Source organism: Vespa crabro, chromosome 12 (assembly GCF_910589235.1).
Source record: "Vespa crabro chromosome 12, iyVesCrab1.2, whole genome shotgun sequence".
Taxonomy (NCBI): Eukaryota; Metazoa; Arthropoda; class Insecta; order Hymenoptera; family Vespidae; genus Vespa; species Vespa crabro.
The window spans coordinates 6,172,452-6,199,140 of NC_060966.1; the positions used below are offsets into that span (position 1 = coordinate 6,172,452).

A 26,689-nucleotide genomic window follows, 5' to 3' on the forward strand; every position below is an offset into this window, starting at 1 on the left:
TTCCTATTACATTAGACTCAATATTTTTTCAGTTCACCATTGCCACCCTTACCTATCAACGAGAAACAAAGGCCAGCGACTTTGGAAAACGTAGGTTCAAGAATGTCTCATGCTGAGAGCGATGGCTTACCAGAAGATGAAAGATTTTATTCTAGAGTCGATGGTGCACCACCGCCTATTCCACAACGAGAAGTAAGGCCAAGATCCGTCGGTTATGGATCAACACCACCTAGACCTACTCATCAAAGAACTCTAAGTAAACCATTGAGTCCAAAATTACCACTAAGGCATTCTTTGCCAACTCCGACAGACGGGGTGGATCAAAATGGCTTGAGAAGTTCTTGGAGTGAGCCTGGTCCAGAACCAGCACCGCCATTACCACCTAGAGGCTGCAGTAAGTGCATTTTCTTTAAGAAGAGAACAGCAAATACATATTCGTATCTGAATTATTAGAGAAAAAAAAAAAAAAAAAGAAAACTAATGCACCGGAATTCGTATTTCAGCTCCCGACAAAAGAGATAACAATACAAATACTGTTGTACCTCCAGCACCACCAAAAAGATTGGCATACAAACGTAATACAGAGTGGAGTACGGACGACGATTCAGAAACTCAAAACGAACCGAATGATCTTCGAGATAGTGGCATCTCAACGACCAGTTTGTTAGATTTCCAGTCTCACTTAACTAATTTAAATAATCTCAGTTACGAGGACTGTGAACCACGCACAAGGTGTAACGACATAATGAACATCTCACCACCGTCTATGATAAATTCTCTCAATGTTTCTACGGGTAGTTTCCCTAGTGGTACATTCCAGGGATCGAATTCCCTTTCCACTCAAGAGGTAATGGAATAATTAGTTTTAAATTTAAATTTGAATACAAATTGAAATCATTTGCGATTTTGGCCTGCATTTCATTGAATTTCTTATATCTAAATTATAGGTAAGCCCTCCACCAATTCCTCCCAAAGCTCATCAAGATACCCCATCTGCACCATCAACTTTGGAAAGGAGTCGATCAGGTGGTTATCATGGACATACGGAGAACTATTCTGTACCAAAAATGCAAACATTGTCCGTAGCATCGGACACAGAGAGTACTGTGTAGCAATGACGTATCTCCTAGTCCTTAGCGATTAGTCATAATAATAATAATAATAATAATAATAATAATAATAATATTAATAATAATAACAATAATAATAATAATAATAATGATAATAATTATAATAATAATAATAATAATAATGTGTAAGTGCCATAGTCCGGCAAATCCGATATCTTGGATAGTTCATTGTTAAGATTAAGTACGATTACAACATCCCTTCTAATGATTCTATAATTGGTGATGATCTAATGATAAGAAGAACAATAATAAAGTAAAAAAAAAAAAAAATAATAAAATAAAATAAAAGACAAAAAAAAAGAAAGGACGAAAGGAAAATTGGAAAAAAGATCGAAAGAAAAGATTGGAGGATTTGTTTGGCAAATCATTTGCACAACACTCAAAATATACATATGCAAATAGCGTTAAGATGAATCTATTGTCTAATGTAATCTAAATGAAATCTTCTATGGCGTAACTCGAAATGGATTATACCCACCTGCGTATAACGTACCTTAGCAAATGCACCGTGTCAAAGTGCCCTATATCGATCGGCTCTTATTTATATATGATTATTTTTAATCAACGATAATCTGTGCCATGCAAAGAAGAAAGGGAAATGCAAAAAAGTTAATACAAAAATAAATATCTAATAGTAACTACGCCAAGAACGATAATAATCGAGCACAGGAAAACACGGTGCATTGACTTTATGTTAAAGACAACGTTCTTCCGAGTATTAACCTAGCTATATTTTGTAATTTATTTATATTTTCAATAAGGAATAAAAAGTCATTTTTATCAATAACGATCATCAACTGGTGCTGGATATTCGAGCATATCGCGAATGTACTTTTTCTTTTCTTTTTTCTTTTCTTTTTTTTTTTTTTTTTAAGATTTAATCGCCATAACGTAAAAGGCAAAAGGATTCGTCATAAACGAGGGTATATAAATTATATATTCTTTTCCACATACTGTTTCTTTTTCTTTCCATATAAATATATACAAAAGTACGAAAACGCGGCGCAGTTAACGATGCGATCGATCGATTTACGTTATCTCTCATGGCATGTAGAAAAGAGGACTGTAAATACTTAAAACGTATATAATAGAACCTAATTGTAGAGACTGAGAGAGAATGAGAAAAAGAGAGAGAGAGAGAGAGAGAGAAGAAGTAAAATGTATACATTGCACGAATATTCAATGGAGAAATTAAATTACGACGGGGGGATGATACTAAGTACATTAATGATAAGATGAGCTAGAGATCAGTTTATCATCGAGCGTCCGATTTATCGATTATCCTTTTATTTTTCTCTCCTTTATTTATTTATTATTATTATTTTTTTTTCTTATATTACTTTTTATGATTTTTCATTTACGGACGCTGGATGCAAGTGCTCGCAAAGTTGGAGCTCTAAATTACTCGAATTGAAATAACAAGCGTATACTATATATATATATATATATGTGTATGTACTAAATATATATATATAGTTTATATCAACAGGCACTCACACATACGTGCTAATTAAAATATGGCTAAGTTTATAAGTACAGTCATGGCCTCTTCTTTAAAACTTATCGATATACATCGTGGCTTACGATTTGGATTTCAATCGTTCGAATTTTCCTTTCATTCTCCTTCCAACGATTTGCAAAGTTATTCGAGCGATAGAAATTATCGATTGAAACCACCTCGATCCTAATCGCTAACTCTTTTAATTTGTACGATATCTTTTTGTATGCGACACGTCGCGACGATCATACGGACGTTTCCGCGTTAGTATCCTTCCTGTAACACAACAAAGTTGTTAATCGATTATACGATTTTTTCTTTTTTTTTTTTTTTTTTTTTTCTAAAAGAGAATATTACTCGACTAAGATTTTTCGTAATGAAAGTCATTAGGAATTTTGTGGGAGAGACATGCTTACCTCCTCGCTGATCGTTTCATTTGCCAGGGCAAGCATGGATTATAAAAAAGATAGACAATTAGATTAATATATTCCAGCACCATTTTTTGCGATAAAAATGTTAGTGGAAAAACGAGAGGACAATGAAGATTAGTCATTCATAAGTAAAGCCAGATAATATATTGGGAGTGTCAGAAGTATGTGTTTCAACTTCTGACTCTTCCCTTTTTAGCTTAGAAAAAGCATCACCTCGAAAAATGTCATTTGTCTATCATCTAATCGAATAGATTTGTACTCACTCAGTCTCAGTGATCGTCTGCTCGTATTGCTGTTGTTGCTGCTGCTGTCTCAGAGCCGCTAATTCGTTACTATGTTGAAGATCATGCGTCAACGAGCTCGACAATATCCTACCACTCATCGGTAGAATGAATTCTGGTGCATCCTCCAATACGGTTGGAGTGATCTTGCCTCTCTTTAAACTTCCATACCTTTCCGAGCCACTCATATTGTCATGTTGAGATCCATGCAAACTTTGACCTCTCTTTAGGCTACCATACCTCTCAGAACCACTCATGTTCTCGTGATTTGAATTTTGGGAATGATGGCTCATGCTCGAAGCAAGAATTCGTGTAGACATTGATAGCATGTACGGTGTAGGTGATATCGTATGATCCTCTTCAGCAGTGTAAGGGAAGAGATATTTTTCACCAACGTGATGTATCTTCTCTTCCCCCTCAGAATAATTCTCATCTAACTGACTCTTTTGTGGTGAATTCATTTCAGGATAAGGTAATGGATTTGGACTCGACGTTTTGTTGGAGGCCATTTCGTTGTCTGACATGGTACCGCCTGACCATTGACTTCCTCGAACGTCCATCACTGAGGAACGAGTTAAATTGTTAACTTTTTCAATAACATTACAATTTCATCCAATGTTATTGATTACCGATAGGATTAATCTTTAGAAACTCTTTACCATTAGATGAGAGATAAGCTTCTGGGAGTTGCGAACTCCATCTCGGTGCATAAATTGGTTTTATATTTGGAAATAGTTCAGCGTTCGAACAAAGTATGTTTAGGTGTTCAGCAGGATTACTGTGTATGTTTGGAAGGTAGCTATGGGCTACTGGTTGTTGAGCCGATACACCCATGTTCCTGTGAGACCTTGAAGTAACGTCATCTTCGTCAGAACTATGGGAACTCGCAAGATCTAGGCTTCTACCACCACCTTCGGCTTGAGAACCATCGGAATCAGATTCCGAATCTCTTCGTGGATTTCTCGACTCATTCGACTCTACATCATTGATTTATGTGTCGTATAATGATCGTGTAACAAACGAATAGAAGAAAGTTTATATACCTTGTCGAGGATGTACAACCGATCGTTGACTCCTGGACGACATGTAGGGATCTCGATCGCTATTGTAATTGCTGGTTGAGGTTGACGTGTGCCTCAAATGTGTATCACTGCGGTAGGGGCTAGAACCAGTTTTATTTGTACTTCGTGATGTCGTACTACTCGTCGATACTCCTACATGAACTCTTCTGCATACTGATTCGGCTCCACTGTACGTCGACGAGTAAGCTAATGCTGATCTCTGTGAAATATCAAAGAATTCTCGTTGATTTAGTTATCTGCTAATAGATCAAATTAGCATTGACGTGATTAAGATGTTAATTAACGTAAGATACTCACTGAATGACCATTAACATTTTGACTACTGCTTCCATTAGCCATGCTACCTTCCAATAAGGGTGCCTTTTTCCCAACGCATCTCAAAAGACTCAGGTACAAATTCCTTCTAACTCTACCATTGATGAAGCAATATCCAATCAGACTGAACGCAGCATGAACGACAATAGCAACACTGAGCAAATACGATAAAGTCGGTGACGTTTCTGAAGCATTCAAGACTGCCAAAGTCCATGTGGAACCAAGCAAGGGCAATGACGCAACGGATAACCAAAGTAACGTTCTCAGATTACCAAAACCCATTATGTGTTCCTTCAATGTAAACGCTGCTCTTATAGACATGACAAGAATACAAAAATTGACGAAAATTGCCACGCAAACTGGTCCTATCAAAGACCAGATTACAGTTTCGTAGATCGACAGCCAACAACTGTAAATTAATACGATAAACAATATGTTTTATTAAAAAAAAAAAAGAATATACGAATTATTCAAGTATGGGTTCAACTTACAAATAAAAATTTCCATATTGATCTGCTCTGACGCCTATCGTCAAACCAACGATAACTGCAGGCATGCCATAACCCATCGTGTAATAAAATCTCATCTGCCCATGATTGACGTCCCTCATTTCAGTGAGCATTCGATAAAGATGAATAGAATCGACTAAAGTCCAAGCGAAGGTACTTAACCAAGCATAATGCAAACCAATTGCAGTCAATTTGCATGGAAATTCGTTGGTAACCAGTGGGCTTCTTGCTTTGAGAGCTATCAGGTACAATGTTTCGCCGAGGAAAACACAGAGAACAAGATTTTTGTGAATGCTGTTTGAATTCGTTCCTGTGCCACGTATCAAAGCTAAAATGAGCAGGGCTGAAAGTAGAAGTGGTAGGGCGAGCATGAAAGCACTGTAACTGGTAACATCCTCTAACAGGGATGGTTCAGGCACGTATTCGAGGTCCAATACATCCGTTAACACAGCGAAAGTCGACAATTGTAGACAGGAACAATTGACGATTGAACCATAGGACAAGCTATTGTCCTCTATTTCCGTTGTACATCCCATTCGACTCCATTCTCCGGTTCTGTATAAAAAGAATCAAGAAATCAGATAGCTTTTGATGACGTTGAAATTGATCGAACAACATTAATTTTCCTTACCCTTTCGCTGTATTCCAATGAACACATTGTGGATTGGTTCGCGTCTTAAAATCGTCGTTCTCACTTAGCCACAATCTTACTTGAACCGGTGATTGCAATGGAATTCCAGTCATCGATTCGTAACCATTTTTGGACGGTACCAAAACTGACACAGTCATCACAGGTGACCCTACTGATACCTCAACACCCCATCTAACAGCCACCGAATCATCGAAACGTTGAGGTAAAAGTGAACCTAATTCTTTATATTGGACATAACTCAGTACAGCCTTACGATTGCTCAAACTATTTCTCACGTTCAGTTCTCCTTGTGCCAATGGTTTAATACCCAATATACTCAGAGGTACTTGTATCTTGGAATGTGTATCGAATCTCTTTGGATCTGCCATGTAATTGTTGTACTTTGGAAAACTTATCGATGGTCCGAAATGTGTAGTCGTACTTAGAAACGCCGAAGTATCAGGCAAAACGACTTTTCGATCTGCTTCCGAGGGCCTTGCGGTAGACATCGAAGGATCCTCTTTGTATTCCGCTGCTTCGAAACCGAAAAGACTTTCTGAAGTTACTATATCCAATCCGAGTACTATATTACGATCAACGACTTCAAAGGGGCTGGTAAAAGTATCGTGCTGAGACGCAGTCAATGTGTTCAAGTATCTGGCCAATGCGTTTAAAATCTTGTCAGGACTGTCACCGTTAAGGGACTCAATCCTTCTCCAATTTTCGAGATATTTCGTCTGTAAAATAGCACTAGCTATGCCAGCGAGATTAGCTACGTAGTCTTTGTCCTGACTATGAGTCAAGTTAAGGCCAATGAGACTCTCCTCGTAACGAAGCAATGCAATTAATAGAGATTCAGCGACGAGTAAATCGGCGCCATACATGTTTTTCGTAACGTTGGCGGCATCGTGTACATCCTTGGCCAGTTTTACAGCTACATACGTATTCAACATAAGATCTTGAGCCTCCAAAGCGGCCAACTGATGTCTCTGTTCGACAAAAGCCTCCGATGTACAATTGAAGAGATCGGGTGGTTGCCATCCACCTAATTTGTCGTCGCAAGATCTCGAAGTTTTCCCTTCCGCTGTGTCAGGACAATCCTCGACAGCTGTCATTCCAAATTTAGTCCTAGGCCACCATAAACCTTCTGAGTAGGACCTAGGGCAACCATCATAGATCACCTCGCAACCTTGCAATGTCACTTCTGCATAAGGATTTGGACAAGCTGTACAAGAACGACCGATAACACCAACACGACAACGACACTGGCCAGTTTCTGTATCGCAACGCGGTCCAAAACTTCCAATTGCATAACATCCACAGGGAATACATTCCTTTTGTCCCGGTGGCTGATAATGATTCTCTTTGCAATAGCATTCGCCAGTTGTTTTATTACAAGCCGGATCGTAACCTTTAGATTCATCACAATGACAAGGACCACAGACTGGCGTTCCCCACCATGTCGCTGGGCAAGGTTGATCTGCTTTTATTTCGCAATAATCTCCAGAGTATTCCGGTGAGTTACAATCGCATCTAAAATTTGACATAGAATTTGACATAGAATTTGACATCGTACAGTATTCATTGGAATGTCATTAATAATATACGTTTAGTTTATGGAAATGTAATGAAAATTGACGTACCTATATCCTTTATGGAATTCCTTTTCCTCGACGCATGTACCAGTATTGTTACAAGGATTTAAATCACAAACGAGCTCGCAGCTGCGTCCAACTCGACCAGCCGCGCAAACGCATTCACTTGCTTGCCATTTCGTTACGCAAATCGATGCTTCAGGACAGTCTATGCTGCATACAGATTCGGATATGCAGCCAGTTTCGACGTTCTCTTGAACGGTCGGTCGTTGCAATACGCTTTGATTCGTACCGATTCGAAGATCTTGCAGACAGCCATCGTAGAATGGTAACTCAGTGTTTATAGATTGATCTGGACCACCAACTAAAATCCTGCCTACGTAAAGTCCTTGCAATTTCGCGGCTAACGGCGAATTCAAAGGTTTATCACGATAATCCATGTCGAGAGAAACGTGACCACTTTGCCAAAGAACTTCGAGCCTGTGCCATTCGCCATCAGCAATGTTATACCATGTTCGTATGATGTCTGTACCATCCAACGAAGCTACCATTTTTCCATCACGAATCTCCAACAGGACCGAACTATTTTGTCCAATTTGTACTGCCATGACGAACGCATGTTTCGCCCTTGTCCTTAAACTGAGCGCCGTCAGCCACGGTAGTTGAATCGGTCTAAGAAGTGGATTGAAGTTCAACAAGCCATCACCATGAAATTTCCATGGTTTCCCAACCTCATCTTCGCACGTTGGTCCAGCGAAATTTTCAGTACACTCGCAAATAAAACCATCCCAGACTTCGCGACACTCACCGTTGTTTTTACATGGTATGGAAGAGCAAAATGCATTCTTTTCTGGGCAACCAGCGTTAGTGCCATTATCCGCGACGAACGAGTTTAAATCGACGAATATATGATCGATGTAAAGATCGCTGATACAACCAACAAAGTCCTTCGTTCTAACGGGAAAGTTCGAGGGAATGGCAGGTAAGCCACCTAATTGTAAAGGCCCTGTTAAATCTAAAAATCGATGACAGGTCTCCGTGATGAGACCGCAACGATCTTCGAGTATTTGCTCGCTTCTTCCAGCACAAGCCCATTTTGGGCCTAATCTTTCACCATGTTCTAATGCCAAAGCAACGTCACAATTGTCTAAAGAAATCGTCACTGTCTTATTAATGTAAGACACTTCAACCTCGTGCCATTGTCCGTCAGATACACCTCCAGGAATTTCAGCTGATGCTCTGGTGACCTCATCCCCAAGCGAAAAACTAAATTGTACGTGAGATTCGATGATCTCTAAGGCCACAAAATCGTGTTTTTCGTTGTAACGACCATTGTAGAGAAGTAGACCATCGGACGATTCTGTAGCAAACCTCAGTCTCAAATGGAGCCTGTGCCGTTGTTTTAACGAGGCGAATGTAAGGAATGTAGCTGGTCCAAAGCTACGTGCTTTCAGTTCACACAAAGGAGTGACATTTTCTAGAACTCTTACTGGACATCCCTCGCAAGTAAACCCTCCTGTATTCTTAATGGTACACTGAGAACCACCTTTACAGATGTCTGGTGCGCAAGTGTTCTTGTCTAATGAGATTTGACAATTTTCTCCAGTATAATCGGGCGAGCAGGAACAAGCATATCCACCTTCCCTTCGATGACAAGTCCCACCGTTCTGACAGGGATTCGAATAACACAAATTCACTTCTGTATCACACAAGTATGCTTCTCTGCTACCGGTAAAACCTTTTGCACATTTGCACGCGAAAGTGGTGACTGGATAAATTGGCCGAAAGAGTACTGTGTCGCTACTGGCAAACCCAGAAGCATTTCCAAACTTCAATACGGTCAAACACTCCTCGAAATTGAGACAAGGTTCCCTTACACAAAGATTATCATCGAAGGGTAATACTGTGACAGTGGCAAGCCTCGCCAGGATTCCACGATTCAAATAAACTCGTTCTTGAAGAAATTGTGGACTGTAAAACTCGTCGGCTGTACCTGGTTCGACCTTACGAGCCGAGAAACTAACGTTCAATATCTTCCCTTGGACATTTGCATCCTCTTGAATGCTAAATAAAAAAATGTTCTCCCTCGGACATGGTATAATGGCAGCGAGACCGTCCAAGAAATATCCTAATAGTGGGCTTAGGAAAGCTTCGACCGTCATATCGTCGAGCCTAACTGTTATCGAATTCAAGAGCATCTCGTCCGTGATCAATCGTACTGACAGAGTCATGGTAGCCTTTGCTTCGTTGACACCATCAGTTACGGATACCTCCATCGTTGCTACTCGTGGTACATTTGTATTTAATTGTGGCGAGAGACGTATTTCACCCGTCGTCTTATTCAGATCTATCAGATTAGCATTGTTACCAGCGAGAATGCTGTAGACCAGCTTATCGGTAACGTCGGCATCTACAGCCGGTATCTTGCCTATTGCAGTGGTCGGAAAGAAATCTTTGAAGTTATTGAAGATTATTTGAAAATCTTTCAGTACTGGCGCGTTGTCGTTGACATCTGTTACCATAATTTGCACTAGAGCATCTGATCGCAATGGTGGAGAGGCTGCACGAACAACCAATTCAAATTTCTTCTTTGGTGACTCGTAATCAAGTTCTTCGAGAGTGACCAGTTCTGCACGATCACCACCTGGTCTTACATTCAAGGCAAAACTATTTGAATCTTCACCGCCGATAACAGAATACTGAACAACAGCATTTGGACCTTCGTCAGGATCGTGGGCGTAAATCTCGCCCACAGTCGAGCCCACTGGAGAATTCTCAGCAATGTAAAGTACGATCTTATCGTTTTCAAAAGCTGGAGGAGAATCATTAACGTCCTCGATCTTTACGATAACTGGTACCACTGAAGATAACGAAGGTGAACCTCTGTCAGCAGCTACAGCTTTTAGAATGTACCTCGCAACGGATTCTCGATCTAACGATTTGGAAGTTCTCACTATTCCTGTAGTTGGATCTATAGCGAAGGCACCATCTCCGTCATCTTCCAACGCGTACCTTACCTTAAAGTATATTAGGAATTAATATAATTTTTCAATAGAACATATATTTATTCCGAATACCGTAATATATCGAAGAAAAATCTTACCCTTCCATTGAGATCTATGTCCTCATCGGTAGCAGAGACTCTGAGGACGCTCGTGCCAACTAAAACATCTTCGGGTATAGAACCTTGATATTGAGGTGCTTCGAACATCGGTGCATTGTCGTTAACGTCCGTAACCGAGATCTCAATGTCCGTGGTATCAGAAAGAGGTGGTACGCCACCATCTCTAGCTGTTACAGTTAACACGTAGCCCGGAACTTTTTCACGATCGAGTGCTCGAGTGGTAGTGATGGCACCGGTCTGCGAATTGATCGTAAATTCTGCTGCTTCTTGTTCATCCCCGTCCGTTCCAAGACTATAAGTAACTTGAGCATTTTTACCGACGTCAGAATCAGTGGCACTGACCACTAAAACAGTCGTACCAACTGGCGCATCCTCGAAAACCGAAACCGAGTAAGGAGCATTCTCAAAAACCGGTGAAAAATTGTTCGCGTCGGAAACGTTCACGTATACCAGAGCAGTGTCAGTTCTTCCACCACTATCAGAAGCTGTCACAGTCAATACGAATCTTTTTTCTTGTTTATAATCTAAAGGTTGAGCCACCGTGATCAAGCCACGTCCATTCTGAGAGGCTATCGAGAATCGACCTCTCGTATTCCCAGCAGTAATCTCATAATGTATCTTCGCGTCTTCGTCAGGATCTGTAGCGGTGACAGACGTTACAGGAGTACCCGGTGGATCATCTTCCGACACTACAGCGTCGTAATTTTTTGGATCGAAGTAAGGATCGTTGTCGTTTACATCGGAAACTGTTAGGATTACGGTGACGCTCGCCGATTTTGATTCCTCGCCTGAATCTGAGGCGATCACTGTGAATTGATACCTATGAAAATCAAAGAGTCAACTTTAATCTAACTTTTCGACGTCTAAGAGTAATACCAAATCGAATCCAAGCTCTAAGCTAAGGTGCTACGAGAATCAAAATAATTACCTGGAACATTCTTCACGATCGAGTTGTTTCGTTGTGTAGATCCAACCGGTATCAGGATTTACGGTGATGGGAAAATTATCTGTGGACGCACCGGAGAAGTCGCGAGAAGCTATGGTATACTTAATTTGTGCATTTACACCTTCGTCGGCATCGTAAGCCTGAACTTTAAGTACCGAATAACCGATTGGTACGTTTTCAGCTACGGCATCTTGAAAATGACTGGTATAAAACCTTGGTGCATTGTCATTGACGTCTTTTACGTGGACCAAGAGCTGAGTGGTGTTCGATCTCGGTGGTGTTCCACCGTCCTGAGCCCTTATTACGATCTTGTAACTCCTCATTGATTCGTAGTCTAGAGGCTTCACGAGAGCAACGTCACCACTCATGTTGTCGATGGAGAATGTATTCTGGGTGTTACCACCGATTATCGCGTATCTCACGGCAGCGTTATTGCCTGCATCTGCATCAGTCGCTCTTATTCTAGCCACGATCGGATTCGATGTATAATCTAGATCCTCTGGTATCGCTACGGAAAATGTGCGCTCGGTGAACTGAGGATAATTATCATTGTCATCAAGAACACGAACGATCAACGTGGCGTTCGCGGTTTTACGCGTCGACGGTGGGGTTGCCAGGTCGGAAACACAAAGTATCACGGTATAGATCTCGGTCTTCTCTCTGTCAAGTGGCATCCTCGTGGTAACTACACCAGAACGTGGATCGATTCTGAAGGTAGAGGTATCTTCAGCATGAACAGTCATACCGCCGCCGCTTGTCGAAACGATTGAGTATTCAACGTCGGCGTTCCTCCCGGTATCCTGATCGGTCGCTTTTACCGTGACGACCGTCGAACCGACCGGTACGCCTTCCCTAACCGATGCATCGTATTCCGGCCACTCGAAGCAGGGGGCATGATCGTTTGCATCCAATACGTTCACTTGAAGAGTGGTAGTGCCTGTTCTTGGTGGAAATGAGTCGTCCACGGCCAATACTCGGAAGTAATGTACATCGACGCTTTCTCTATCCAATCTGGCACGTGTGCTCACTCTACCAGTAACTGGGTCCAGAATCAAGAGCGTCTGTGAGCGAGCGTCTAAGATAGAACTCATGGAATATCGTACTGTTCCGCCTTCGGGATCCCTAGCACGAACGGACGTCACATAAACACCTGGTTCTTTTTCCTCTTCAATCGCTGCGACGTAGAGAGGTTGCTCGAAATATGGTGATTGATTTTTTAACTCTCTCCTAACTCTCCTACCAAGATCGGTATCGTCGAGCTGCCGATGATGAAATACGATTTTCAAACGATGTTCCGCATCCGCCAAACGAGACTCTGCATCACATCTCAGATTCATAGACACGGAGATCTTCCATAGGGGATCTACCAGGCATTGTTCCGACGCCGAGACCAAATCCCCGGCTGCTCCTTCGATCAAAAAACGAGGATCGGCAACGCCACCCCACCTGGTCTCGCATTCCTTCAGTGCAGTCTGTGGTAGGAAGTCTCTAAGAGCTGCAACGAGTTGCGACGTTCTCAAGCAGACTTCGATGAACCTGTAGGTAATCGTGCAGAAGACAATTCCTTGTCGTCATTGAGACTTCACTAACGAATCATCAGATCGAATTCAATTAAAAAACGAGAAATTAAAAAACGATTACCTTTCCGTAGTTGGCATAGCATAAGAAGCCAAGGTCTCTGCCATCCATCCTCTGGTAGCAGCAAGATCCCGATTTTCCTCACCACAACCGGTTATCAATATCCTTAACGGCAAACTATAATAATCGATGGTTGGCCTGCCTAATCTCGAACTCGTCGAGTCCACGTAGAAGGTGAAAATTCGAGGATATTGAAGACCTTCGCAACTTAATGGCTTAGCCAATGTCACACGTCCAGTATGGGGATGAACCTTGAGGAGTTTTCGTGCGAACCATGCTGTCCGTTCGTTCGAGACCTCGTACTTTCGGCGACCACCCAGCTGTGGTACTCCCGCCTCGAAAACAATGGTACCAACTGGCGTACTCGAGGACAGTACAGCGAGATAACCTTCCGCCAGTGTCCATAGTGCCGCCAGACACATAGGCAGTATCCATTTCCAGCTTGCCATTACACCCTCTTAATACCTCTACCAAGCTAGCCTTCACCTTGTATCTTCATCCAGGTGTCTGTCGTCCCATTCTCGCCTACGTTTTTCTTGCTTCTTCCGGGTTCAACGCACTACCATCCTGTGCTCTCTGTAATACCAACCGATATTTATTTTTCTCGAGTTTCTTTAACAAAAGTCCTGGATCTTACATCAAACTTCATGAATAGAATTTTTACAAATGAAAATCTTTAAAATTGATTAATTAAAAAGTTCACAAATGTATACTGTGGGAATACATAAGTTTACACGCATGGATATCGTAACCCTCCATCGTTTCAATAGTTTTCAACCGTCCCTACATGCTTGCAATTTGCTAATTAATACTCCTAATAGGGAACTACGAGCAACAGCTTTTGTGGAACAATCGACGCATCTTGAGATTCGCACGAGATCGAGATAGGCAAATAGGCGAGTTTTCTTTTCATTTTGAAAATTATCAAGGGAATAAATTCGAGGAGAACAAAATAAAAGTGTCATTGGAGTCATTGACCGTGTCTCTTTATTCTTTTATAATGTTCTTCCATTTCAAGATATTACAGTATCGCGTTACGAGTCTCTATGTAATAAGAGAGATCCAGAAAAGCCGTTCACCTAATTCCAAAGCCACGTACTTTTATCTTAAACGAAGAGTCACGTGAAATTAATTTATCGAAAGAATTATCGAAAGAAATTTCTCGCCGTGCCCGTAATATTTTCCTTGCTCGAGGAGTATTTAACTCGCCCCAGAACGTGATTCTACCGAGGGAAAAACGTGGGAATACGTGTTTCCGTTTTACAGTTCTTTGCACCTTTCATCGAAGTACCTAACAGGGCCACGAGAAACGCCACTCTTATTTTATCAACCTTATACAAAGACAATTAGTTTTATATTAATTATAAAATCGATCAAACGAATCAAACAATTTTCTCTTCAAACGGACCAATCTACTCTCCGTCTACTAATAAATCTGATCTAATCTAAATGAAATTTGCTAACTTTTCTTATCAAGATTATTCTATTCTATTAGAAAACAAATAAAACGGTGAAACTGTAATGATCCCAAAGAATCTACCTCATCACAGTCTCTATCAAAGAATCAACAGAGCGAGTAAAGAGAATTCAGGACGCGAGGAGCAGCCACTCGAGTCGGTTTTTTTCTTTATCTTATTGTCCGGTTCGTTCGTCCCCTAAGAAGATCGCACTCGGCTAGTTGACCGTGCCGAGAGAACCTCGCGATAGCTCTCCCGGCGTCTGTTCTGGGTCCTCCTCGCCCGGAGGGTATAACCGATCCGGTTCTCGCCAATCCCAATGGCCGATGTACCGGCACCAACCAATCCCTACGTTCTCGGCTTGAGAACAGGTAGACGATAGACTAACATGACCGAGCTCGATCGGAGAAAACGAGAGATGAGAGAAAAACGAAAACGAAAACGAAAACGAAGGGACGAGCCAAAGAGAAAAAGAGACAGACAGAGAATTGTAAAGGGCCGTCTCATCTCGTTTCTCTTCGAGAACGACCACAGCATCCGTGTCGATTCTCTCGCGTTCTCTTAGGCGACAAGCCGTACAAGCCGATAATTGATCCTATTTAATTTATAATGATCATATTTTCGAGTGTACATATACATGTACCTAATATACATACGTGTATAATTACAATGGTTAAATATATAAATATTTCAATAGAAGGAAAAAAAAGAGCTATTATTCATAAAATATCATCACTAAATAATTACAACGATCTATCATGATTTTTCATCGTAGATGCAAACGATGTTCTCATGATCGAACGAAAAGTTCGAAGAATGCTATATCTTGACGCTACTGCCCGTGAAACTATTAATTAAGTCGAGAAAGGTTTAAGACGACGTGGAATCCGGTCCTACCAATTATCTCGAAGGAACCTTTCGAAAGTCGCTGTTGTCTGGACAGGCAACAAGCCTAACTTTTGCCTCGTGTTTTTTTCTGAGATTATAACCTTACTCGAAAAGAGCCTGAAAAGAATAAATTATCTAAGTTTTAAAAGCTATCACAGAGGGAGAGAGAGAGAGAGAGAGAGAGAGAGAGAAAGCAATTAAAGGAAAATTAATTTATGAAAATTCCAATGTTACCAATCGTTAATAATATTTAAATAAAATTTATTGCATGACTAAGGAAAAATTTCATTTTAAAAAAGAATACATTATTTATCTTATATTTTATATAAGTAAAACCCTAGAAATGAGTCTTGAATCACGATACTTGTCATACGAAACGACTTGGAAGATGATCAAGCTTACAATTCGACCCTTAGTCTAAGTCTTAAAAGGTCCCTCCCGAGAATTTGACCCTTTTTTACTCGAAGACGAAGGTGTCACCCTTTCTCTCTTTATCTCGATTGACTATGGTTTCCTCGAACTCGAACGACTACATCCAATCGATTTTGAATTAGTTCAAACGACCGTAAAAGCTAATTACCTGACACGTACCTTTGTGAATTTCATTCTTAAGAACGCGTGGCTACGTCTACTGGAACTAACTGACACGTTATCCGTTAGTAATCGACCCTTGTCGTAAGTATTATCACATCTTTCAATTAAATCTATCTAATTCTATAATACATTTGAGCTAATACAAAATTTATAAAATAATCGACACTTCAAGCGTTCCTTGAAATCTATTTCTAATATTCTAGAATGGATCCTATCTTAATTTATTTCTAAGGAAATTATAAAACAGAAAATTCATCATGATTTATAGACTAAAACAATTCCTTCTCTTATTTAAGAGTTTTAAAAGAAATTGGCAATCCTAGATAGAAATTCATTTGTCACAGATCAACGATTTGATAATAGACTTTAATATAATTCCTACTTTCTCCAGCGGTATTCTCTAAGACCATACAGATTTTGCTTGTCACGCAATAGTGCAGCTATGTGTATACATATATATATATATATATATATATATATATCTCGCATAATCTAAAGAAATATTATTGCAATTTCTATTAGAAATGATTCTAATTTTTGTTGGAAATATTTTCAATGTTTCTATTATTTCCTAAAACGTTACCAGGTGGATTAGAACGATTATAGGATAACAAAAGATCGATCTAAATTAGGGAGAAACGTAAAAGCTTCTTGGTAAAGAAAAAAGAAACTAGAAAAATAATGTGCACGCCATCGTAGACTCGCCGGAAGGGAAGTTTCGGGTAATGTCGGGACGTCGGCCTTCTCCTTTTCCTTTTCTTTTATGTTCACCCTCATCCTTTTTGTTCGTTCATCTGCTTGGAACACGCGAGGGACGGCGCGTAGCTATTACAATAACCGGTGTACGTGGTTCTCCTCTTCTTCGCCAAGGCCGCGACAATCAAAGTCGAAAGAGATAGGTGTGCACCTTACCAAGAGAAAGAAAATTTACATGATTACGCGAATACGATCAAATTTTTCGATTATTTTACAATATTCAAACGTTTTCATTTTTCTTCAAGTATCAATTTTATATCCAATTTATAAAATGTAATATCTCTATTCCATTATATTTTTAATTTGATAATTTTAATTGGGATGAGCGAAGGATTACTGTCGTTCATACTAATTGGAAAACTTTGCTAATTTAATACATTTTTTTACGCGGATATCTCTTGCTTGAAAAAAAGAAAAAAAAAAGAAAAAAAAAAAAAAGACAGAAAGAAAGAAAAAAACAAAGAACATATTTTCTAGGCAAATTTCCAAGTTCTAAGAAAAGGCTCGTTGTCCGACCACAATATAAACCGTTAGTTAGAACGCGATAGTGCAGACTGTAGCTTCCTTAACGGTGAGTTACAGGAAGAGATGAAAAGAATGAAAAGCTGTGTATTATACCAGGGATTTACTTTCTATAGTGGAGATAAAAAAGAAAACAAAAAACGAAAGAGAATATTTTGAGACATTAAGTTTTCTATTCAAGATCAAAATGAATATGAAGGAATTAAAGATAGAATAAAGAAGACAGGTTTTAGAATAATCTCTTATCTATCGTTAATTGCTCGTTGTGTCCAACGGTGAAGAAAACGAGTAAATAAACGCATCAGACCATTAAATTCGTGTTACCCTAGCGAATCAACGGTTCCCTTCTGTTCTTTCCTTTTCTATTTCTAATGAAGTTCTTAGACGAGATTAGGATCGAGCATAAGTGGTCATATTAATAACACGCTCATTTAAACTTTAAGTAAAAAAGATTTGCAATTTATCAATGGCGTTGGTATTTCATGCTGAACTTTCAAACTCTAAATCCTCTAATTCTATACTTGGTGCATAAAAGAAAAAAAAAAAAAAAAAAAAAGAAAAAGAAAAAGAAAAAAGATATTAAACGAGAAAAATGTAATATATTGAATATGACTTGAATATCTAGAGAGATATTTTAACGATCTCACATAGAATGCTAGTCTTTCAATCTATGAAGAAATAAACTCTCTTTGGATTTCATCGAAATCCGAGTAATAAGGCTTCCGTAATCGAATTAAAACGACGATATTAACGAATCTCTTTTTATCCATCTCTTTTTGTCCTCTCCTTTCATTTCTTCTTCGATTTCCTCCGCAATCGAATGGCTTCCTTAATGTTAATGTATCTTTCATCTTTCCTATAAATAGTTTTATAAATAAATATCTTTTGATCGTCATAAAAAATAATTATATAAATATATAAATGAACATTTTTTACTAACATTTATTAATTCTAATTAACAGCCTAATTTATGTCCCTTATATTTTTACATTTTTTATAAGCTCCTTAAAAATGCAAATGATATGAAATTATTTTAACAAAAACAAAGATGAAAAGATGGAATCGTTTGGATGAAATAGATACAATAAATGAAGAAGATCTGGACTGATCGTTCTACCAAGTAATCCAACGAGGATTCAAGACGTTTGCCAAGGGTTCAATGATGCTCCTTGTTGTAAAGGAAACTTGAAAGGAACTCGTGTGCGTTCTGTACGCCGTATCAGTCGCAACTGTACCATGGACGAGATGCCTGCCGCGGATAAAGGTTTCACGGAAGAACGTTCAATTTTATGGAACCTGTTCCCACCGAGAGAGACTCCATCTTCTCTCTTTCTTTCTCTTTCTCTTTCTCAAACGGGTTTACTTAGATGCATACATTTCATGCTCGTACGCATACGAGAGACGCCTTTAAAGCTCGTAAATTAACGTTTCATCGTTACAAGCCTAACCAGGGAATCCGAAAATTCGTAATATCTTAATTAAAATTTGTTTTGCGAGGCTAAATGAAAAAGATATCCCCTGAATCGATATTGAAAAATAGAATATGATTAAATATATATAATTGACGACATCGGTGTAATTAATCATTCAATTGTTAATCAATACGAACAAATAAATATTATCATTGAGTAAATCGTTGATTATGAATTGCATCGAACATACTTGAAGAGAGAGAAAAAAAAAAAAGAATTAAAGAAAAGTTGAATTAACTTTTTAAAGTCTTATTTTTATCTGTCAAGATGTTGTCGGACCAGCATAATATCTTTTTATTTTATTTCATTCGATTACTTCATCCTCTAAGCCTCCATGTTCAGTGTGTCGATCGTTCATACTTATCGTGTATCTCGTAATAATTCATAAATAATACGCTTACAGATCGTACCTGGTCGCAAAGCAGTTTCCATTTTAATCCCATTTAATAAATCTTGAAAGTTTTTATGTTTATATAAATATGAGATAAGATTTGAGATATTGCGATCGATTTCATTCTACAACATTTCATGTATCTAACATTTAGTTTGTTACAACAAATATACTTCGGTTAAAAAGAAACGAATAGAAATTAATTTTCTAAATAAATTTTCCTCTAGTGAAAGAATAACAAGTCTCTAGCCGATCGATGAGTCTCTTAACGAGAGAGAAAAAATGAATAGAATGAAAGAGAAAAAGAGAGGAGAGAACAATTGAGTCGAGATTGAAGCGCTTTACGCTTCACCACGAAAGAGTATGTACTTTGGAGTCTCGAACGTATGCGCGTGACGCTCATGAACGCATCTAGCTCGAGTAGAATGGAGACGGGAGAAGGGAAGGGAAAAAAAGAGAAGTCATTCTTCTCCCTTTCTCTGCCAGGGGTGAGTGACTCACGGTTCGTAGCTTCGACGCTGCACGTCGGGACGCCTACCCTCCAAATATTGATTCGCTGGTGCTGCAAACGAACGCGTGGCGAGTCAACCCCTACTTGTCTTCCTCGTCTCTCTCTCTCTATATATATATATGTGTGTATATATATATATATATATATGTGTGTGTGTGTGCATGTGTGTGTGTATAAATCTTTCTAACCAATCGAAAACGAGATGGAAAAATATATATCTCTTAATCGTTTACTTGTATAAATCCAACATTGATATTAATAGTGAAATTGTTAACAGATCAAATATTTCCAAACGATATTAGCTGATTAGAATAATTTTACATGCCTATCTCACATATTCGACCTAATAATTATTTTAGAAAATATAGAGATTTTGTTTTAAAAGAAAATACTTTAGAAAAGATCCATCTTCAGGCTTAAAAGAACGTCTGAAATCTTTGATCCTTAGCAATGTCCAACAGGAATAATAATTGGAGTGGACAAGCAGGGGGAAAAAAGAAAGAAAGAAAGAAAGAAAGAAAGAGAGAAGGGTCTGGTGTCCTTCTCATCGGTATTTCTCGGTCTTCCTCGGCTTCTCTCTTACTTTCTTCGCCCTCGATTTCACCCCCACCTTTATATAAACGAATGGCGGGTGGTTGCTCCTGCGAATATCGACCGACGCAATTTCTACGTCCATGCTCAAGCATACTTCGTATCTTTGAAAGAGTGAATGGACGACGCTGATGAAAAGAACTTTGAAGAGTCTACGATCGATCCAACCACTCTAACAATCTACTCTGTCTTTTGTTACAAAATAATTATTTTTCTGTTCGATATAAAAAGAAACAAAAAAAAAAGATATTAACATTGTTGAGTTATCTCTCATATTTTTAACTTGCTCGTAATCAATTTCTAGCCTTTCCTGAAGGAATAAAAAATGTTGAGAGAGTAGAATTGAGACTAGTGTCGGTGGTGAGACCACTCGAGAAGTCGTTACTCCGACGAGAGATACCTCGAATAAGAATAACACGAGAGAGAGAGAGAGAGAGGGGGGGGGAAGAGAAAGAGAGAGACAGAGAGAGAGAGAGATGGATGTCTACATAATGCACGGCAAAAGAATGAACAAAAATTACACGATAATTATAATATTCTCAATCAACTTAAATCACTATGATAAGGCTAAGTCATAGAATTAAAAAATGAAACATTCAAAATCGTTTGAAAGAAACCTAATCAAAAGGACTTGCTGTAATAAAACGATATTATCATTAAGAACCCTTTCTTTTTTTCTCTTCACGCAAGACGCCTCCTGCTTCCCGTGGGAACGCAGAATGAACTCGAAGAAGAAGGAAACCCAGGGTAATCCTGAAAGGAAGGAAACACAGTCATAACTTAGCCGCGTGCGAGCGTAAAGATCGAGTCAGCTAGTCTTTTTCTTCTTTGGTGTATAGACACGGTGCAAGGACGAGGAAGAAAGGACGCTGATGATATTGAAGAAAACGAATGAAGGAGGAGTAAGAGGTCGTTGAAAAAGGTCACTCACCGGCCCATCAAGGTCACCCGTTGCTAAATCCCTCACATTTCGAGTACCTTGTCCACGGTGTCGATTTCAAAATCCAGACACACTTTCACTCCAAGGACTCATGCAAGATCGATCAATCTGAATACTTAGTATATCTAGAGAGAAAGAGAGAGAGAGAGAGAGAGAGAGAAAAGCTACGTTCTACCCCTTTTCACGTGTACGAGTTCACTCAGAACCGGTTCGTTAACCAAAACTCTCTTCCGAGACAGAAAAAGAAAGATCTTTTTTTTTGGTACACCAATGATTTTTTGTATGCCTCTTCGATCACCTTTTAAAATAGAAAATGAACAAATGTATATTTTACTCCTGTTTGTTTGTTTTCTAGCTTTAATATGAGATGTTTGAGAACAATGATGAACTCTTGCTTGCGAGGATACACATTGTCCTTCGAAAAAAAAAGGAAAAAAAACACAGTGAATGGGAGATGGACACTCACTTTTTAGCCGGCTGTGCCAACGACAGCGTCGCGATCGTACTAACGTCTCGGCTCTCTCGCACGAGGCACACGCGCGTCGCTCAGGTGCTCTCTCTCAACGTTGTTGAAGGCGTACCGCCTTTACTATCACATACAATCGAGAGAGCCATTACTATCCAGGGAGCGAGCGAAGGTGGAGCCGTCTAGCGGTAACATAACGATCCTGGAAAAGAAAGAACTGAGTCAATACTAACAGAAGAAAAGAAAACTAACAATTAGTATTTTTAGCAAAAGAAAATTATATCTCTAATGCCATTAAGATTATAGTTATCCTTTAAACAAATAATACTAGTAAAGCAATAGTTTCAATCTAAATATTTAACACACTGTTACTTAATTATTCACTCTAACTTAACATATGATTAGATAATATATAATATATTTTAAACGTTTAATTTACCAAAATACAAAATGTTTTAACTTCTTTACCAAGGAATAATATTTCTAATAGGATCAATTAGAATCTTTATGGAACATCTCGCGCCATTAATCGTGACAATCGAGATGGCACCACTACTTTGAAATTAATAACAATAAATCATGACGTATTCATGAAGAAGAGAGAGGAAAGGAAAGAAGATCGAACGGAACGCGTTTGAAATTCCTCGCCGTCTCATGCGAGGAGTACGCGCTTCGTTCTGAATGCAAATGCGTTCTGTAGACGACGAGGAGGGCACGATTTTGTATATAGCAACTATACTACGCTCCTCGTTTCAAGAGCAACAAGAGTTTGTCCTTTTTCGTTCGTTGCGCCACCTGTTATATCTCTCTCCAGCCGATTTCAAAGGCGGCTAGAGTGCACTTGGCTTGCTTTTGTTTGAATGCTGTTAGAAATGAAAGCTTTTACTTGACTTTCAGATGTTGTCCATTCAACAAATATATTTTTCATCGATTCTATTATTAATATCAATATTTTTAACTTGTATATTTACCTTAACAATCGTATCGATGGAGAGGAAGAAATATCAGGATGAAAAACGGAATTTCATTTCTTCTCGAAAAATAATCAAATGTTCTTGTCCTGATAATACGAAATTTGGCAAAGAAAAATGTCGAGAAATAGACGTGGATTATGTTGTACATAAATTGCACGAACTTATATCCGATCCAGTCACTAAAGATGACGTATCACGAATCTCTAGATTGTTATATGACTATCAGGAGCAACTTTGCGATCGGGCTTACGTATCCTTCAACCTAAAATTTGGTTAACTTATAAATTATTAATAATAGACATACACGTACATACCGATGATCATTGTTTTATCCTTTCTCATGATTACGATTAGATGGTAAAACACTTACCAATGGTAATAAAAATAATAGAATTTTTAGCAACGAACGCAAAAAGCGTAGAAGATTATCGTTCGCATCTCGATCAGATGTTGGAGTTTTCTAATCGACCACCTCTATTGGAAAAATTCTTTCAGAACGTTACTTGTTCAGACATAATGGAACAATATTTTACATTCTTTGGCTATCTACTAACGATCTTACCTAGGAAGCAAGAGCTCCTTAAAGTGCACGAAGCCCTTCGTTCTTTATTAATCAGAACTGTGCCAGATGATCCTTCCGCAGTGAAGTCTGAGATTTGTCGTGCTGCTATGGAGAAATCGAATCTGTCCTTTATCGTAACCGAGATATTAAAAACTTCCTCCCCGGAAGAATATCCTACGATCTTGGAGTTGATCTTCCTACTTTCGTCTATTTCCTGTCTCTGTTGTAAGTAAAAATCTTTGGCATTTCATCATCGTTGCATCGTCCTATACAAAGTAGAGTAGAAAAGATTAAGATCGAAATCATTCATGAGTTAAAATCTACAGTACAAAAAAAAAAAGAAAGAAAAAACAAGTACAAAAATAAGTTTAGGTCTCTAAGAACAAAAAAAAAAAAAAACAATGATTATAAAACGACAACAAATTGATCATTTACAAACATAGGTCACAAAATGTTAGAAGGTGGTATTTTGAATTCTCTGCTAATTAGAATGGACCTTGCATACGCGACTCAAGTGTTTTGTAAACCACCGCCAAACGAGCTCCTGGAAGGAGACGAGTACTCAGATGATACAATGGTTTTGATAATGAATATCTTATGGACCCTGATGAGATCTATTTTGCCTCCGAAAGAAGTACCAGCTTGTTTGAAAGACTTCGGTACTCCAGTACATTGTGCTCTGTGGTATTACTCTTCTTTTTTTATTCCTTTTTGAGGAACATCAACGCGAAAATATTGCAAGTAAAATTTCTATCTCAATTTTAGGGGTCTTCGTTATGCCTTCAAAAAACAGATATACAAAAGTCAGAATTGTAAATTCAATGCAAAACTTCGAAACGAAATGACATTGCTCATTCTACTTATAGTTCAACTTTTTCCACGTTATACCATTATCAGCAATGGTATAGCCAACGATGTTCTATCCCTTTTAATTGACTGCCTCTCTGGTAGAATTCATATCTGGTCAAAGAACATCAAATTTGTTCCTAACAAAGAGAACCTCGTTTTCTTGAAAACACTTTTACTAATCGTGTCTGATCTTGCTACGTTTAACGCCTCTATCCATGTAGATAATTTTCTCTATTATGATCATAAAAATTTATCAGGAATCATTTTGAATAAATTATTTCTCTAGATCATGATCGAACTGGACGTCTTATCAGCAATATTTGGCTTCATTGATTTGAATTCAAAATCTGTTTGGAGTCCACCTCAATTTTGGCATCTTTTCGAACATGCAATATTCACTTTGGTTGTACTTGCGCCAAAACTACCTAAGGAATTTGTTGAACACGATGGAACCCAAAAGTAACTTCGAACGTTGTTCTTAATTTCGAGTTTTCACGAATTAATTTTGAAAGCCATTGACATTGTAGATTGATGTCCATTTTGCAATGGTGTTCCTCGAACGAATTTAATTCGAAATTTGCAATGATTTCTACCAAGGCAGTATGTTCCATCGTTCTTTCTAAAAACCCTATCTTGTTGAAAGATTTTCGCGAACAACAAATGATTCTTTTATTGTTCGGTGAGCCAAATTTTTTCAAACTATTTTCAATGAATTAATAACAACTTTGAGGAATATTCTAATATCATTTTTAGATCTTATCGATTGTATCCTACGTATCGATAAATTAACGATTGAGCATCAAAGAATTCTGACAATATTATTCATCACTGCAGACGAAATAATTAGAAAAGAAGCACACCTTCGATTGTTATATGGATACTATAATATAAAAATCATTCGGCAATTGTTAGATAGATATTTTTATCATCGAAAAGATGATGATTTTTATATGGATCAACGGTAGGTTTGGGAAAGATCAATTGAATATGTTCAATGAACTTTTTTGTAATTAAAATAAGAGAAAAATAATTACGATAGTCTTTTGCTAGCGATTGGTTCCTATATTTGGGGATCTATAGTACCATGTCCGATACATTTGAAGAAGTTTGTCGACCAGAATACAGTCTACACTATAATCGACGTAATCGAAATCACTTCTTCTCCTGTTAGATGTTTATTTCTTGGTCTATTAATAGATATTTGTGAAAATATCTTTTGTGGTCATTATCTATGTACTTGGCGTGGAATTGATAAGAACAAAGGATTTATGTCTTTGCTGGCAATGATTTGGAGAGAAGAGGAGAGTGAAATCGGTATTAAGAAACGATCGGATGGCACGATCGAAGGTGAATCTCGAAGATCGATCGTTAACGAGCTATTCTTTACGTACAATTTTTTTTATTCATACAGACACTGAATTACCTCAGTTGGGTCCCAAACAATGGTTAGAGACTTATCGTACCAAACTTAGATACGAAGTCAGTCCTGCAATGATCGATTTGATTGGCTCATCTAGATCCAAGATTTATGCTCTTCGCCAAATTATCGAAAGATATGGAGAAAAATATCAGATGGCTAGAGATCATTACAAAATTTTAATTAATGATTTATCTATCGAAGATAAGGTAAATTCACGAAAAATTATTATTTCCGTCGTAGGATCATAAATAGTTTTTTCTTTTCCCTATCAGATTACGATGTCCACTGTGAATCTTTACTTTCGATTAAAAATTGGACAGACTTGGATCGAGATCAGCAAGTATTTAGCTCAGCTGGGTGTTATACCATTAGGAATGGATGGTCAACTTATGTCTTTAATGTCGCAACGATATCATTTCTGGGGTCTTTTCATTCGGGAACGTCAAAATAAATTTAATGCTACAGCTAAGACTATCGAGGAAATAGAGGAAAAGGACGAATACGCTAGAATTCGTGATTCTTTGTTAGCACCAACATTCGATGCTCTCGACGAGATCGAATATATTCGTAGAACAACCGATAGATCTTATATGTTACGAAAAAAGGATTTTCAAAATCGACAGGTGAACACGTATCTTAATTTTCCTTCGATTGCGGATATCATGCACTGTCATAGGACATTTCAAGATAATGTTAATGTTACGGTACGTTATAATTCGAAAGAAAGAAAAAAAAAGGAAAAGAAGGAAAAAACAAAACCGTTAAAAAATGGACATCTTACGCGTTTTCTTTTTACAGGCAGTTTTCGACCAACATCTTCATCTCACTGGTAAACTTACACCCGACAGCGATACAGATCTAACGCTACCTTCATCCACTTTTCCAGAGAGTTCGTTGTCCTTGTGCATGAATTCTTCTATCTACGACGTTTCCTTTTCAGAAGATTCGTCTTGCGTAAAAAACGTCTCCTTTGAAATTTTAGACATGGAATGACGAAGAAAACCGTTAAAAGCGCCCTCTACGTTAGACGAATATAGAAATTTCCTTCTTTACCTTCTGTAATAAGAAATAACACTTTATCGACATCAAGAAGATAATAAAATCTTCTTTACCATC

At 38.4% G+C, this 26,689-nt stretch overlaps 4 protein-coding genes across 9 annotated transcripts in view; 3 read left to right on the forward strand and 1 right to left on the reverse strand.

The window, feature by feature from the left end:
* Nucleotides 1-1,917, forward strand: part of LOC124428295 (dedicator of cytokinesis protein 3) — a 36,151-nt gene extending 34,234 nt beyond the window's left edge. For both annotated transcript variants that reach the window (XM_046972215.1, XM_046972216.1), the window contains 3 exons: nucleotides 33-394; nucleotides 504-847; nucleotides 948-1,917. In XM_046972215.1, coding sequence (XP_046828171.1) covers nucleotides 33-394; nucleotides 504-847; nucleotides 948-1,112 — 871 coding nt within the window. In that variant the 3' untranslated portion in view covers nucleotides 1,113-1,917. The remainder of the gene's footprint in view (nucleotides 1-32; nucleotides 395-503; nucleotides 848-947) is intronic.
* Nucleotides 1,918-1,985: 68 nt separating this feature from the next.
* Nucleotides 1,986-22,880, reverse strand: LOC124428293 (protocadherin-like wing polarity protein stan). Of its 5 annotated transcripts, none has more exons than XM_046972209.1 (15): nucleotides 22,740-22,880; nucleotides 22,208-22,631; nucleotides 21,769-21,970; nucleotides 21,294-21,600; nucleotides 13,184-13,756; nucleotides 11,525-13,078; nucleotides 10,576-11,416; nucleotides 7,521-10,489; nucleotides 5,878-7,410; nucleotides 5,229-5,801; nucleotides 4,720-5,146; nucleotides 4,384-4,621; nucleotides 4,000-4,317; nucleotides 3,323-3,902; nucleotides 1,986-2,904 (listed from the first exon to the last, which is right to left on the reverse strand). In XM_046972209.1, the coding sequence occupies exons 5-15, from the start codon at nucleotides 13,627-13,629 to the stop codon at nucleotides 2,874-2,876; spliced, it is 9,510 nt and encodes a 3,169-aa protein (XP_046828165.1). In that variant the 5' UTR covers nucleotides 13,630-13,756; nucleotides 21,294-21,600; nucleotides 21,769-21,970; nucleotides 22,208-22,631; nucleotides 22,740-22,880; the 3' UTR covers nucleotides 1,986-2,873. The 5 variants fall into 5 exon arrangements, with proteins under 5 accessions (XP_046828165.1, XP_046828170.1, XP_046828168.1 ...); XM_046972214.1 differs by lacking the exon at nucleotides 22,208-22,631 and adding an exon at nucleotides 3,045-3,051 and having other exon boundaries at nucleotides 22,740-22,873; XM_046972212.1 differs by lacking the exon at nucleotides 22,208-22,631 and having other exon boundaries at nucleotides 22,740-22,873.
* LOC124428302 lies at nucleotides 22,756-25,569 on the forward strand. The gene is made up of 3 exons (XM_046972237.1): nucleotides 22,756-22,992; nucleotides 23,097-23,529; nucleotides 23,748-25,569. Exons 1-3 carry the CDS (start codon nucleotides 22,756-22,758, stop codon nucleotides 24,017-24,019), a joined length of 942 nt encoding a protein of 313 aa, XP_046828193.1. The 3' UTR covers nucleotides 24,020-25,569.
* LOC124428382 (cilia- and flagella-associated protein 69-like) lies at nucleotides 24,146-26,629 on the forward strand. The gene is made up of 7 exons (XM_046972326.1): nucleotides 24,146-24,370; nucleotides 24,440-24,612; nucleotides 24,681-24,757; nucleotides 24,838-25,114; nucleotides 25,193-25,488; nucleotides 25,565-25,779; nucleotides 25,846-26,629. The coding sequence occupies exons 1-7, from the start codon at nucleotides 24,146-24,148 to the stop codon at nucleotides 26,404-26,406; spliced, it is 1,824 nt and encodes a 607-aa protein (XP_046828282.1). The 3' UTR covers nucleotides 26,407-26,629.
* The last annotated feature ends 60 nt before the right edge of the window (nucleotides 26,630-26,689 follow it).

What these genes read in the sequence shown, in the direction of transcription:
- LOC124428302 (XM_046972237.1), top strand. Translation starts at nt 22,756, where the DNA reads ATGGAGAGGAAGAAATATCAGGATGAAAAACGGAATTTCATTTCTTCT. An exon ending in AACTTTGCGATCGGGCTTAC is followed by an intron (nt 22,993 to 23,096) that starts GTATCCTTCAAC and finishes GATTACGATTAG; the next exon opens with ATGGTAAAACACTTACCAAT. An exon ending in GTCTATTTCCTGTCTCTGTT is followed by an intron (nt 23,530 to 23,747) that starts GTAAGTAAAAAT and finishes TTACAAACATAG; the next exon opens with GTCACAAAATGTTAGAAGGT.
- LOC124428382 (XM_046972326.1), top strand. Translation starts at nt 24,146, where the DNA reads ATGACATTGCTCATTCTACTTATAGTTCAACTTTTTCCACGTTATACC. An exon ending in CGTTTAACGCCTCTATCCAT is followed by an intron (nt 24,371 to 24,439) that starts GTAGATAATTTT and finishes TTATTTCTCTAG; the next exon opens with ATCATGATCGAACTGGACGT. An exon ending in TATTAAGAAACGATCGGATG is followed by an intron (nt 25,489 to 25,564) that starts GCACGATCGAAG and finishes TTATTCATACAG; the next exon opens with ACACTGAATTACCTCAGTTG.
- LOC124428293 (XM_046972209.1), bottom strand. Translation starts at nt 13,629, where the DNA reads ATGGCAAGCTGGAAATGGATACTGCCTATGTGTCTGGCGGCACTATGG. An exon ending in CAATATGGAAATTTTTATTT is followed by an intron (nt 5,147 to 5,228) that starts GTAAGTTGAACC and finishes ATTAATTTACAG; the next exon opens with TTGTTGGCTGTCGATCTACG. An exon ending in CAGACGATCACTGAGACTGA is followed by an intron (nt 2,905 to 3,322) that starts GTGAGTACAAAT and finishes GTTGTGTTACAG; the next exon opens with GAAGGATACTAACGCGGAAA.